The 14,389-nt window shown below is 38.3% G+C and overlaps 1 protein-coding gene across 5 annotated transcripts in view; it reads right to left on the minus strand.

Annotated features, from left to right (window-relative positions):
- Positions 1–314: 314 nt before the first annotated feature.
- The window catches only part of trmu (tRNA 5-methylaminomethyl-2-thiouridylate methyltransferase), a 39,905-nt gene continuing 25,830 nt past the window's right edge, over positions 315–14,389 (minus strand). For 4 of the 5 annotated variants that reach the window (XM_078553380.1, XM_078553379.1, XM_078553381.1 and 1 more), the window contains 7 exons: positions 12,344–12,516; positions 12,152–12,205; positions 11,173–11,239; positions 9,482–9,582; positions 7,419–7,563; positions 6,305–6,387; positions 315–907 (listed from right to left, as the gene is read on the minus strand). In XM_078553380.1, coding sequence (XP_078409506.1) covers positions 785–907; positions 6,305–6,387; positions 7,419–7,563; positions 9,482–9,582; positions 11,173–11,239; positions 12,152–12,205; positions 12,344–12,516 — 746 coding nt within the window. In that variant the 3' untranslated portion in view covers positions 315–784. The remainder of the gene's footprint in view (positions 908–6,304; positions 6,388–7,418; positions 7,564–9,481; positions 9,583–11,172; positions 11,240–12,151; positions 12,206–12,343; positions 12,517–14,389) is intronic. The other variant, XM_078553382.1, reaches the window with a different exon arrangement.

Consider the following 14,389-nt stretch of genomic DNA (forward strand, 5'->3'; position numbering starts at 1 on the left):
CTGATAACTACCAGTTTTGATAACTGAGCATCTGAAACAGATGTAGGATGCTTTATGTATTTTCAGGATTTTTTTTTCACTCTTTCATGGAACATGGGCATAGCCAGCATTTGTTGCCCATCCCTAATTGCCCTTGAACTGAGTGGCTTGCTGGGCCATTTCAGAGGGCATTTAAGAGTCAACCACATTGCTGTGGGTCTGGAGTCACATGTAGGCCAGACCAGGTAAGGATGGGAGATTTCCTCTGGTTCTATTAAAAGTTAATTATGAATTAAATTAGCAATATTTTCAAAGTAAGAGGTAAGTCCACAGCCTTTAAATTAAAATATCTTTATATGGAAAATTATTTACGGTAACGTGCAAGCATTGCGAAAAACAAATTACAAAATATGTATCTTTTGGTAATCGGGAATACAAATTAGGGTAGAATCTGGATAATTCTGCTCTGAAACTGACAGCCATAAATTGGTTGCTCAGTTGACCTCTGCTTCTGAAACTTCCAGAGCTCCACCAATTTTGAGACCCAGGAACAAACACTTTGAAAATTTACCCTATAGTAATTAAAATATAAGGGAAACAGAAGAGCGGTGTTAACTTCATCTGTAAACATTAAAAATATCATTGCAACTATGTCACTTTATTATGGTATATTCTAAATTAGGATTATGATGCATATGGGGATTCCTGCATCTGTAAACATGCAATCAGTAATCCTCATCTGGTCTGTTGATTCACAGCATCTGATCATGTCAAATTGAAGGGTTGTGGTGAGTTCCTTAACAGATTATGTCAGTCTTCTGGGTTTTGCCAATTCTACTCCCTCTTCTTGCAGTGTGTACATGGAAGGGCCAAGCTCCTTAATTTTGCCACTGCCGAGGCATTCTTGATCCTTATAGAACACAGCAAACTGTAACCAACAACATGAGTATTAAAACATTACAAACTGTTTGACCAGAATTCTAACATATAAGATATATTCTTACCAAAGGCACTACTAGAGGGTATTTTGCTTCTTTGCAGATGGTTAGAGGGGAGTCAAGATGCTATTTAGCAATACAAGTTCAATTAAGACTCTGGAATGTGTCTCAACATGGCAGCTTTGAGCCAAGCATCTGTCAGAGCTTTCAGAAGTTGCTACAGAATCCTTTTAGAACATGTACATAAATTCCTCTGGAGCCAGAAGACTTGCACACTGACAGAGAAGCTTTACTAATTTCCAGAAACCTGCAGCTTGTTGCCTCAAAATTACTCAACAGTGTAATCCAGCAGGCTGAATGACAACAGTAGTTAAATGGAAGGCATAATGATTATAAAATGAAATCAAATTTAATGCGTTATTACATCCTGTTTCACTCTTTGACAAGTAAGGGGGCTGGTTTTGCAGCTTGCCTTAGGCAAAATGCTTTCGGCCTGAACACACGCACTATTCTTGTTTTTATTCGTCTCTTGTCTTAATCACACAACCAATAAAACAAATTCCCTTGAAAGTTCCAACTAAAATTCATAGTCTTACTTAACTGAAAAATAACCAAGATTTAGCTAGTTTTTTACAAAAGGAAAAATCCATTTTATAACACCTTTCACAACCTCAGGACCAAAACCTTTATAGCCAATTAAGTACTTTTGAAGGGTTGTCACTATTGTAATGTAGGAAATGCAGCAGCCAATTTTGTGCACAGCAAGGTGGCACAAACAGCACAGGGATGATGACCAGGTAATCTGTTTTGGTGATGCTATTTGAGGATAAACATTGGCCAGAACACTGGGGATAACTTGCCTGCTTCACAGAACAATCAAGTCCTGTACTGCAAAATTACACAATAGAGCTGACTGAACCCTTCCAGGATACATGTTGCAGACATCTGTGAAGGGGTCTGTGTACACCTCAATCCTGTGTCTACATTTTGGATGTTAGACTTTTAAACATATTAAGCTTCAATTAACTTTCAAGCAAATAATTGCTTTGCCTCAAATTAAAAAAAACTTCAGATTTTTCAAGACACAGTAATCCAGAACCTGGAGTCTAAATCTTGATGTTACCACAGAGCTGCTACAGCCTAAATGTAACAGTGGCTCACCCATCTGTGTAATATAGCAACTTGGGTGACATGAGGTAAAAACATTACACACCTTACTGATTTTGAAAGAAACTGGCATCACAGATGTAATATTTGTAACACTACTGAGCTAGCACTTGATAAAACTAGCTTAAGATGCAAGTAACTTTTATCTTGCAATTACACTATATTATTAGGCATATGAATACTGAATGCACTTGATGAAATCATGAGGCATTCAGCAGGTTCAAATAAATGGGCACATTCTTCTATCTCAAATTACTTCACTTATTCTAACATTACAAAATATTGTTTTGCTTTATCTCTAAATGAGATTTGTAATATTTGTTCAAGATGCAAAAACTTTATAGATTCATTCCTCCCTTCTGCCATCCTAAATCTTCCTTTATTTCAGTTATTTGCATGGTTGCATATTTTTCTTCCTCTCCCATTCTTCAGTAGATTTTTTGTTGAAGCTGCTGATGCAACATTGGATAAGGCAGTATTTTCCCAGCGATCAGCACCTTGAACAGGAGCAGGGCATTCAGCCCCTCCAGCCTGTCCCGTGATTCAGTCAGACCATCCATGTCCCTTAAAACCCTCACTCAACAAAAATTTGAGTTTTGAAATTTTCAATTAACTTACAGCAAAAAGGGGGCATGAAAACACATTGGCAGGAAAATCTAAAGTTATTTTACAAGTACATTAAGAGTAAGAGGATAACTAGGGAAAGAGTAGGGCCCATTAAGGACCATAGTGGTAATTTGTGTGCGGAGCCAGAAGACATAGGTAGGGTTCTAAATGAGTACTTTGTGTCGGTGTTCACAAGTCAGAGGGACGATGTAGATATGGAAATCAGGCAGACGGACTGTGATATAATTAAAGAAATTAGCATAGAAAGGGAGGAGATTCTAAGGGGTCTGGCAGGCTTAAAAGTAGATAAATCTCCAGGCCCGGATGAAATGTATCCCAGGCTGTTGAGTGAGGCAAGGGAGGAGATAGCAGGGGCGCTGGCAATAATTTTCAATACCTCTCTGGCCACATGAGAGGTGCCAGAGGACTGGAGGACAGCCAAGGAACTACAGGCCAGTCGATCTAACCTCAGTGGTCGGAAAACTATTGGAAGCAATTCTGAGGGCCAGAATTAATCTACACTTGGAGGCAGGGATTAATCAAGGACAGTCAGCATGGTTTTGTTAAGGGGACGTCATGCCTGACCAATTTGATTGAATTTTTCGAAGAAGTGACCAGGTGTGTAGATGAGGACCTACTTGGACTTTTGATAAGGTCCCGCATGGGAGACTGATAATGAAGATAAGAGCCCATGGGATCCAAGGCAATTTGGCAAATTGGATCCAGAATTGGCTGAGTGGCAGGAAGCAGAGGGTGATGGTCGAGAGGTGTTTTTGTGACTGGATGCCTGTGTCCAATGGGGATCCACAGGGATCGGTGCTGGATCCCTTGCTCTTTGTGGTATATATAAACGATTTAGTCTTGAATGTAGGAGGATTGATCAGTAAGTTCACAGATAACACGAATATTGGTGGGGTGGTAAATAGTGAGGAGGATGGCCTTAGATTACAGGAGAATATAGACCGGCTGGTCAGATGGCTGATCAATGGTAAATGGAATTTAATCCAGATAAGTGTGAGGTGATGCACTTGGGCAGGACAAACAAGGCACGGGACTATACGATGAATGGTAGGACCCTGGGAAGTACCGAGGATCAGAGGGACCTTGGTGTGCATGTCCACCGGCCACTTAAGGTAGCGGGACAGGTAGATAAGGTGGTTAAAAAGGCATATGGGATACTTGCCTTTATTAGCCGAGGCATAGAATATCAGAGCAAGGAGATTATACTGGAACTGTATAAAGCACTGGTTGGGCCACAGCTAGAGAATTGCGTGCAGTTCTGGAATCCGCATTATAGGAAGGATGTGATTGCACTAAAGAGAGTGCAGAGGAGATTTACCAGGATGTTGCCTGGGCTGGAGAGTTTTAGTTATGAGCAGAGATTGGATAGACTGGGGTTATTTTTCCTAGAGCAGAGGAGATTGAGGGGGGACATGATTGGGGTGTATAAAATTATGAGGGGCATAGATAAGGTAGACAGGAAGGAACTTTTCCCCTTGGCGGAGGGATCAATAACCAGGGGGCATAGATTTAAGGTAAGGGGCAGGAGGTTTAGAGGGGATGTGGGGAAGAATTTTTTCACCCAGAGGGTGGTGGGAATCTGGAACTCACTGCCTGAAAGGGTGGTAGAGGCAGAAACCCTTATAACATTTAAGAAGTATTTGGATGTGCACTTGCGATGCCATGGCATACAAGGCTATGGGCCTAGTGCTGGAAAATGGGATTAGAATAGTTAAGTACTTGTTTGACTGGTGCAGACTTCATGGGCTGAAGGGCCTTTTTCTGTGCTGTACACCTCTATGACTCTACTCTCAACAGTTTATTGAGGAAGAAAGTTTCAGATTTCCATTACCCTTTGTCTGAGGAAGTGCTTCCTGACATCACCCCTGACCAGTTTAGCTCTAATTTTCAGTAGTTTTTAAAATTTATTCCTTCATGGGATGTGAGCATCGCTGGCAAGGCCAGCATTTGTTGTCCATCCCAATTGCCCTTGAACTAAGTGGCTTGCTAGGCCATTTCAGAGGGAAGTTAAGAGTCAACTACATTGCTGTGGGTATGGAGTCAAAAGTAAGCCAGACCAGGTAAAGAATGCAGATTTCCTTCCCTAAAGAATATTAGTGAACCAGATGGGTTTTTACGACAATCAATGATAGTTCTTATGCTCACCATTACTGAGACTAGCTTTAAATTCCAAATTTTTATGAATTGAATTTAAATTCCACCAGCTGCTGTTGTGGGATTTGAACTCATGTCTCCAGATGATTAGCCTGGGCCTCTGGATTATCACTACGCCACCGTCTCCCCCATTTTCAGTACATGCCCTCTTGTTCTGAACTCCCCCACCAGAGGAAATAAGGTAGATAGAGAGGAACTATTAAATCATTTAAATCATCATAAATACCTCAACTAGATCACCCCTTAATATTTTATATTTGAGGGAATACAAGCCCAATCTATGCAACCACTCCTCAAAATTGAGCCCCAGTATCATTCTCGTGAATTTGAATTGCATCACCTCCAAGGACCAATGTATTCTTCCTTAGTTGCAGTGCCCAGAACTGAACACAGTAGTCCAGATGCAGTCTAACAAAGTTTTGTACAACTGCAGTATAATTTATTTATATTCTAGTCACCTTGAGATAATGGCTAATGTTCCATTAGCCTTTTTAAATCATTTTTTGTGCCTGCTTGCTAGATTTAGTGATTTCTGTACATGGACCTCCAAAATTTCCTGTTCCTCCACAGTTCTTAGCTTATCATTTAGAAAATACACTGATCTAATCTTTAAGTCCAAAGTAGATGATCTCACACCTCCCTTGTTTTACAAGTGCTCTTTGATGTTAATCTTGGACATGACTGTAATGCAAAGTGCTTCATGATTTAGGCTTATACTTAATTGCAAGTGCATTACTTTGCCAGAAGCACCATCTTTCAGATAAGATGTCAAATAGAGATACCATTTGCCTGTTCAGGTACATGTAAAGGATTCCTTGGCACTCTTCAAGGAGGAGTAGAAAAATTCACCCAGTAATTTTGTAAACGTTATCGTTCAACCAAACCTAAGAAAACAGATTTTAATTTTGGTTTTATTTTAACCTTTCATATTTGTTGTTGGGATGTGACCAACCCTTTTAAGGTAACATCTCACAAATTACCATATTTATTGAATTTAATTTATCAAATGCCATTGTTAAGCTTGAACTTACGACCTCTAGGTTGCTAGTCCAGCATTGTAATCACAAGGATACCCACTAGACAAACCTTCGACCTTATCCTTGGGTATGGGCATTCCAGCTATTGTTTTAGGTACTATGTAGGAATGGAGACAGCATGGCAAATGTTACTTCTGGCACCAAGCAAAATAAAAAGAATAATTATATTAATATCACAGTCAATTCAGCAAAAATGATAGAAGTGTGTCCTGAGAGGGGAGTTTTAGTAAAAGAAAATCAGTGTTTCTCAAAAAAAACTGTTCTCTCATCACTTCAATTCCAAAGAACCAGTTTCATAAAATGCTCGAATGTGGTAGATTTATACCCTTCGCCATTGCTCATTCCATTTACCTAACCTCTATTAGATTTATCTTTAAAGTGGAAGAATATGATAGAACTCACTTGTCCTGGTGTTGGTGCTCTGACTGGGTTAGTAAGAGTCACCCAAACTGTATCATCTGGATTTAGGGTTAACTGACACTGCACTGAAAGAAAAAAAATACAATTTGAAGGAAGAGTATTTACAATCTGAAAACTTGAGGTTGACCATTCCTGACACTCAACAAATGAGGAAAACTTGTTATATATGGATTCTAAGGGAATTGAAGGATATGGGGATCAGTTCCAAAAGTGGAGTTGAAGTCAAAGATCAGCCATGTTCTTAGTGAAAAACAAACTATGTTCGAGGGGCTGTATGGCCTCTTCCTTATTCCATTTCTTATGTTCTTATTAAAAAGTATTGGCAAGGATAATTAGTGAAATGAAACTACAACTAAGATGAAAGAAAATGCTTTTACTAATGTGAAGATTTTCATTCTGCCCACATTCCCTGTTAGGTTAAATGTCTCAATTTGAAGTTTTTGCACTATATATAGTCTTTAAATTAGTAAATGGGCTGCATTGGCTTAGAACCAACATTGCCTTTCAACCTGGGGTCAAATTCAATTTGAATTCACAGATTAAAGTCTTCCCTCTATCAGCAATAAGGTCAACAAGGGAAACAAGTTTAGGCAGTCTCAAAGATCATTAATCTACAGCACAGAGCTGCACATAATTCAACAGTAAACTCACTCACCATCTCATTTAGGACAGTTACAAGGACAGCAAAACAGAAAAATTAAATTATTGATGACAGTTGGAGAAAGCTTTAAACCATTTTACACCGGCCTGGGGTTGCTTAATCTTTATAGCAAGTACAAAAGGCAAGGACATTTCTACTCCCCATTCACACAACAAACAATTCCCTGTTCAATATCAATCACATCAGTGTATCCTTGTCAGCTGTAACAGTTTGTTGTACAGCCAGTCAGGAAATTATTCAACAAATCCAGGCGTTTTGCTGATACTGGCATCACATCTTAGAATGTGTAGGGAAAAAGTGGTTTGGCTAATATTAAATAATGCAACAAACACTACCATTTACTTCAAAGGTGACTAAAATAGTTGCTTACTTTCACGTACTGAAGCACCGTCTACTCGGTTCAGATGCATACAAGCTAAGCTGACCATTTCTTACCAAGTGGCATCTGGTGTTGGAAGCGAAAGCTACACAGCATCACTCCGTCCCTGAGCAGTTCTAATGGTGGATCCTGAGCAATCCAATGGACTGGTTGAGTTTGGAGTGAATTTCTGTACAAAGCTGGGTGAGTGGTTCCTGGTGCCTGACAGACAACATATACGGTCTTTCATTAAACTTATTTCTACACTTGGGAAGACAGGTTCACACAGGCCACAGTGTTCAAGAGGCCATGCAACTGGCAGGAAAAAGGGTAGCAGAGGATATTTGACCCTCCCTCAAAGGCAACATGTAATTAAATATTTAAACTAACATGCTGGCAATAAATTGATAAAATTAACCATCAGAACCCCATTAAAAGGAAGTATTGTGTTCAAACATATATAATATTCTTATCAAATAAGCAACCCCACCCCACTCACACGCACCCTCCAGAAAAATGAAAATAGCTGCAAAAGCTGACAGTCTTGAGAGCTGAATTAATGTAAAACATCACTGGCAGATGTCTAGAGATGTACAAAATCTTTGTCTAAACATGTCTAAATTGCTGAATATCTTGGTGTATATCACTGCTTTGATTTGAAGAAGAGCAGAAATAGTCCGTGTCTCCTGCCCTACTTTCAATGTGTCAATGTAGATTCGGCAGCACATTACCAAGTGACCTGCACATAGTTGTGTGTTAAGAAAGGCATCATAGGAGTAATTAAAAATTTTAGAAACCAACACAGGTTTGGAAAATGATACTTGAATTAAAAATTTAAGCATCTCATGAGGAAAAGAAGAGGCAGAGAGCAGGAGCTAAAGCAGAGATGATAGCAGCCAGTGGTGGAAAGGAAACAGATGTGGAGCAGCCAGCCTATAGCCAACCATTATGAACAGATGGAGGCATGAGTGGGGGGGGGCTGAGTGTTCAGATTCCTCAGGTTACAGCGGTAGAAGCAGGTGATAGGATAATCACCAGGAACAACTGTAGAATAAGAGAGACAGCAGCAGTGGGGAAGCTTGGGGCAGAACTAAAAGGAAAGCTGGAAAGAGAAGAGACACACAAAATAGAAATGGGAGAAACAGGAGTTACATGTGCCTCATACTGTAAAAAATCTTGGTTTCACTGGGGCTTTTATATTAACCAGAGATTTACTGCAAGAGATGTTTGTATTTCTCTCACATCTGACTCTCATACATCTTCTCATCAGTTCTACTGCTTCCAATTCTATTCAGTTCTGGGCAACTCATTGGAATGAAATTTAAACTACGAGGAGATTTTTCTTTGATAAACAAGAAGTTTCAATGTCATCTAATTGAGGTTTTGAAGGTGATTGAGGGAATTGATAAAGCCAGACTGTGCAAGTTATTCACTATGACCACTCAGCTATCTGCAATTCTGTAACTATAGAAATTGCAGTAGAATTTTTGCTGCACTAAGCAACTTGAAACCCTACCACTGATAAAGTGATTAGTCATCACCATACTAAAAATCCCCTTGGGATAGAGGAATTTAGCCCCAAGGACTTCTTCAACAGCACCTCCCAAACCTGTGATCTCTACCACCAAAAAGGAGAAGGAAGGCAGGCACATGGGAGCACTATCACCTCCAAGTTTCCTTGCAAACACATGCCATTGCAACTTAGAAATATATCACTATTCCTTCATCAGTGCTGGGTCAAAATCCTGGAACTTCTTACCTAACTGTACGGTGGGACCTGACCACATGGACTGCAGCATTTCAAAAAGGCTGCTCGCCACCACCTTCTCAAGAAAATTCAGGGATGGGCAACAAATGCTGGCCTTGTTGCCAGTGAAACCTATATCCATGAAAATGAATTTTAAAGATGTAATAAAATCAATTCTAATGTTGTTAACTGGGTAGTTGCATAGTGGGCCAGTAAAGCAATCCATTTGTGTCAAAAATGCAGGTCCAGACATCTCAAAAACATACTAAAACTTCTACTAGTTTGAATTTAGTATGTGCATACCCAAGCTTCACTGTGATGAAATGTCCAATGTACATATTTATTCAGTAAACTTTGTGTTTCTAACTTTTCAATGGGTTCCACAACACTCACCACAAACACATCCCCCGTATTTATCTCTTTATCTACTACAAACCAGGCATCTCTTTGGCCACCTATCCTGGCTCGTTGTCCCAAAGTGAACAGAAACCAACCTAAAAGTTAACATAGAGAGAGTAAATTGAAATGTATAAGCAGATCTTGGCTTTTTTGTAAACATTTTATAATATATCATTGATTACTAGTTCATAACATATTCAGACTGCGTTACCTATCTAGTCTTCAATGGATTGTAAACATTGAGATAATATTACAATTCTTTAATCCTTGGATGCAAAATAAGGTCTCAATTGCACTACCTATTATCAAAATGTCTAACTTGTACATGAGTGTAACTTCTGTGCTGTAATCTCAATATTCATATCACTGTTGTGAAGTATTTGATCATCACGCTCAAAATTTAAGTTGCACCTCAACCTGTTCAACAACATGCAAAACAGACAACAGCTAAATCCATCAAAAGGCCCACTCTAGTTCTTGATTTTGGTTTTGAAAGTTTATTTAAATCTTAGTAAAAGGTCACAAAAGGAAGTATAAAGCTGCTGGGTGCCCATCAAACCAACAACCATGTGTAGAAGTTGATTCAATCAAAAGTTTTACTTGGATGATTGTTTACCAGATTTTGTCTGGCAAAGTGCAGAATAGAATAAAAATAAATATAAAAACGGTTCATCCTAACACAAATGCTAGAGGAAAATAGTTGCACTTGACTGAACTTTTCCTGAGTAGTTTCAAATTAAGCATTGTGTTTGCAAATGTATGGTCCCATCAGTCACAATTTCAAACAGATGTCATTTCCATAATGTAGTAAGTATGACATAACGTCTTGTGCGGAGTTTATCGAGAAAGCAACGTGTCTTTTAAAGGAGCTAAATAGCATAAATAAAGCTTCAGTGATTTTAAACAATTTTAGTTCATTAGATATACAGGTCCTGTCTAACAATATGAGATTTATATTTAAATTTAATTGAGCTCACCCATATCCCATTATTGCCAGGAGCACTATTTTGGAATAAGATCAACAAATAGCTGTATATCCCATTGTACCGTAATGCCGCAGGAGCCTGTACATTTTTTTTCCCCAAATTAAAACTCATACCTCTTCAGAGGGGCAGTCTGCTTTCTTGCAGAACACTTCTGATGTTGCCATTAGAGTGTTTATAGTGAGCTGTTATTACTCGACTCCTATTAGATTATCCCTCTGAGATAGGTGACCCAAACCTATATATTGCATTATGCTCATGCTCCAACATATTGCTTTGTAATGTCACCATTTACAAAGAATACAAGACTGGATTTTCTTGGTCTTGTGCCTGGGTTGTTAGATTGACTTGGTGCAGCTAACACAGTTAGAATTAACACAGAAAGATTGGGTAGTGTTGAGTACACACCCAAATGGAGACTGGCCAATTTTAGGTTGCTGACAAAACAGTTGCTGCCGCCAAAAGCAGCAAAGAATAAGCATTCCATAATGTCTTTAGTTTGCCAAGTCTTGTTTAGACCAGACTAACCAAACGGCTGCTTTAAAAGTGCGTAAAGTGATCTGAAATGGAAGACAACAAACTATATTAATAAAGAGTCTAGGTTATCTGCAGTGACTTACTGAAACAGAAAGATCTTCAAGTTTTCCCATCAACTTTTTCACACAAATTTTTGTACTAATTTTTTTTAAGCATTGTAACTACCTTTGTGTGTTCCCATAATTTTTCCATCTTCTATAGAAACAAAATTTCCAGGTCGAGGTTCTAGATACTAAAAAATGTTTTAAGAATGAAATTACTTTGAATGTTCAAAATTAAGATCAAGTAACTTCCATACAAATATCTTGTCAAAACTCAACAAAGCAGATGCATTTGGCTGTTCAAAACACTCAGTAAGCGGGCATTGGATTTGAATCCTACTCTTCCCCAGAAGGCAGTGGAGGCTGGGTCATTGAATTTATTCAAGATAGAGTTAGATAGATTTTTGATAGACAAGGGAGTCAAGGGATATAAGGGGCAGATAGGAAAATGGAGTTGAGATCATAACCAGCCGTGACCTTACTGAATGGCAGAGGAGGCTTGAAGGACTGAATGGCCTACTCCTGCTCCTAGGTTCTATGTTCTGTGAATCAAGCCCAAGCCAATGGAATTAATGTCTTTTCCACGTGTCTATTTTACAGGCCGTAAGTAAAATAAGCTTGGATATTCTGAACCTGATTGTACAAGTTCACAGCACAATGCTGTCTAAAATTCAGCATCATCTTAGGAATTTTACTTAAACTAGGATGACTGGTATGAGCAAAGGAAATGTCAAATTGGTGCCGTAGGAAATACTCTACAATAATTTGAGAAAAGATATATTTGTCTAGAAATTACTGTTGGCCAAGTGGACACTTAACACATTTATGTTACACTTTATGTCTGACAACCTTATGGAGGCCTCAATCAGATTATTTTAAGCAGAATGTTGTACGAAGGCATTAAATGTTCATTCACTGATATCGGCAACAGTAAATTCTAGGCTATAGTAAAGGGAGAGCAGAACCTTATATCTAATTCACAATTTTGATTCTTGATCCTTGATCTGAACACAGTCTGTAAAAAGTGAAAACAATTGTAATTCCCAACACAGATGGTCCTATTTTTAAAAATAGGACTGATAGAAAAAAAACGGCACACTTACCTCAAGAATAAAGTTTTCAAAATTTCTTTCACCTATAAAACAGATTCCCATACTCTGCAAGAACCAAAAAATAAATATCACCCAAAGGAAGCATTTAACAACAATTATAAACAGAATCGATGATTTCTCCAAAAGTAATTGTAATCAATGTTCAAGGTTCGAGAATGAAATAACGATTAAACAATGTCTTACTTCTTTTCTTTTTAATGTATGGTGAAATCCTGCCTCTGCTGCTATCTCCTTTACAACATTTTTCCTCAACTCACCAAGGGGAAAGATGGTATGTCGCAAGGCATGCTGTGATATCTGACTCAGGAAGAATGTTTGGTCTTTCTTTGGGTCAGCTGCCCGTAAGAGTTTCACAGCTGCAACAGGTAGAATAAATGGGTAGTTAGAGGCAGAATGGCAATCATTTACATAGGCTAAGATTAAATTTAAAACTTTGTACAATTTAAGATTGTTGATTTCAACATTTAATTTCAGTACCAACTCTCAAGTTTCCCTAACATGACAGCTGCATAAATGAAATTACTTCATATCATATCACAGCATTTTAATATTATTCCATTTTGTCAAGAAAACTTTGCTCATCAAATACCTTTCCTGCCTGGTTCAATAACCTCTGTGCTTTTAAAGAGTCTACTTTCCGGAGACCACAGTACCAGGAGAGACATCCAAAAAGGATAGCACTCTCAACTACAGCTGTGTAGATGAGTTTCATGATCATTGGATTTACGCAAAATGATTTTAATTTTCTGAGGTAGCATAATTGAGTTTGTCAAAATAAAAGCAAAATACTGCGGATGCTGGAAATCTGAATCAAAAACAAGTAGTGCTGGAAGAACTCAGCGGGTCCGACAGCATCTGTGGAGAGGACGGAGTTAACGTTTCGAGTCCGTATGACTCTTCTTCAGAACTTTCTTTGATGGAAGTTATGTTCGTTCGTGCCTGCCTAATTCCCCTCCATTTGCACCACCTGTGCTGTAGTTGATAGCTCATGCTCTAACTCTTTTAAGAGATTTCCCAGTTCTGGTCTCCTTCGCAATGTGCTTTCTCCATATTAATGTCCTCTTCCACTGATCATATAATTTTACCATTCTCTTGTTGATGATTTCGCTCTACATCAATCAACTTTCTTCTGATCTCTCTCCCACCCTTGTTTTGCAATCTACAATCCTCTTGTGATTCAATGACCAAATTGCTACACCTTGATCTCTAAATGCTTTGACGAGACAATAAAAATATTCCTTCTTTCAATTCTTGAAAGACATATTTTGCTTTCTTTAGATTTAAATTTGGATTACTTTCTTTTTACCGTTTTATTTCCTTTCCAATGGTGCATTTACACTACACTGTAATGTCAGTGCAAAGCAATTTCATTTTGCACCAATTTATACTGTAACTGTCGTCTGAATCACATGTCAGAGCCCAATCTAGCATTGAATGATGTGTAGTCTCACTTCACTTCACTTCACTCCATTTCAAGTCAGGCTTTGACTCTAGATTTAAACTTCAGAAGTTTAGCAAAAATTGCTCCACATCCATGCTAAATTTGCTATCTAAATGCATCCTAAATCTATCTTATATGACTTTTTCTTTAAAAAAAATTGTCTGATTTAATTAACTAAATTAATGTGGTTAATTTCTTACAGAAGTATTATCTAGATCTGTCCAGCTTATTGTCTCATTGTAAACAGCAATTGCAGTTTAGATCTAATTACATGCCTTCCTCAGCCTCATGGTGTGAGGGAGGAAGTAAGCATTCTATAGACAAGGAGAGAATAAGAAAGAATGAGCAACTGGCTCTTAGAAAACATACTCACTCCATCCATATACAAATGGCACCTCTGCTAGAGTGGCATTTTTGCCACCTAAGCCACACTTGTATGTTTAAATAATGGTAACATAAGGTCAAGGTCATTGCAGCGCATTGATTAATGTGAACAGACACCCATATTAAAGGATTATTGATAGTGACACAGTCAATGATAGTTTATTGACTCACTGTTGATATAAAGAGATATCTCGTGGCATATATACATAGATTTATTTTAATGAACAAATTGATACAAGCTGAATGGAACATACAGGCAAATTAGCTCTGAGAGTGTGTAGTTTAATTATTTGTCTGTGCAGATCCTCAGAAACAACCCAAGTAAATTAGATGAGTTTCCACAGTATTCAAATTGAATTTTTACCAAAGAAACATTTCCCATCATTGAACACTACATAGGGACA

Source organism: Cetorhinus maximus, chromosome 12, assembly GCF_964194155.1.
Source record: "Cetorhinus maximus chromosome 12, sCetMax3.hap1.1, whole genome shotgun sequence".
NCBI lineage: Eukaryota > Metazoa > Chordata > Chondrichthyes > Lamniformes > Cetorhinidae > Cetorhinus > Cetorhinus maximus.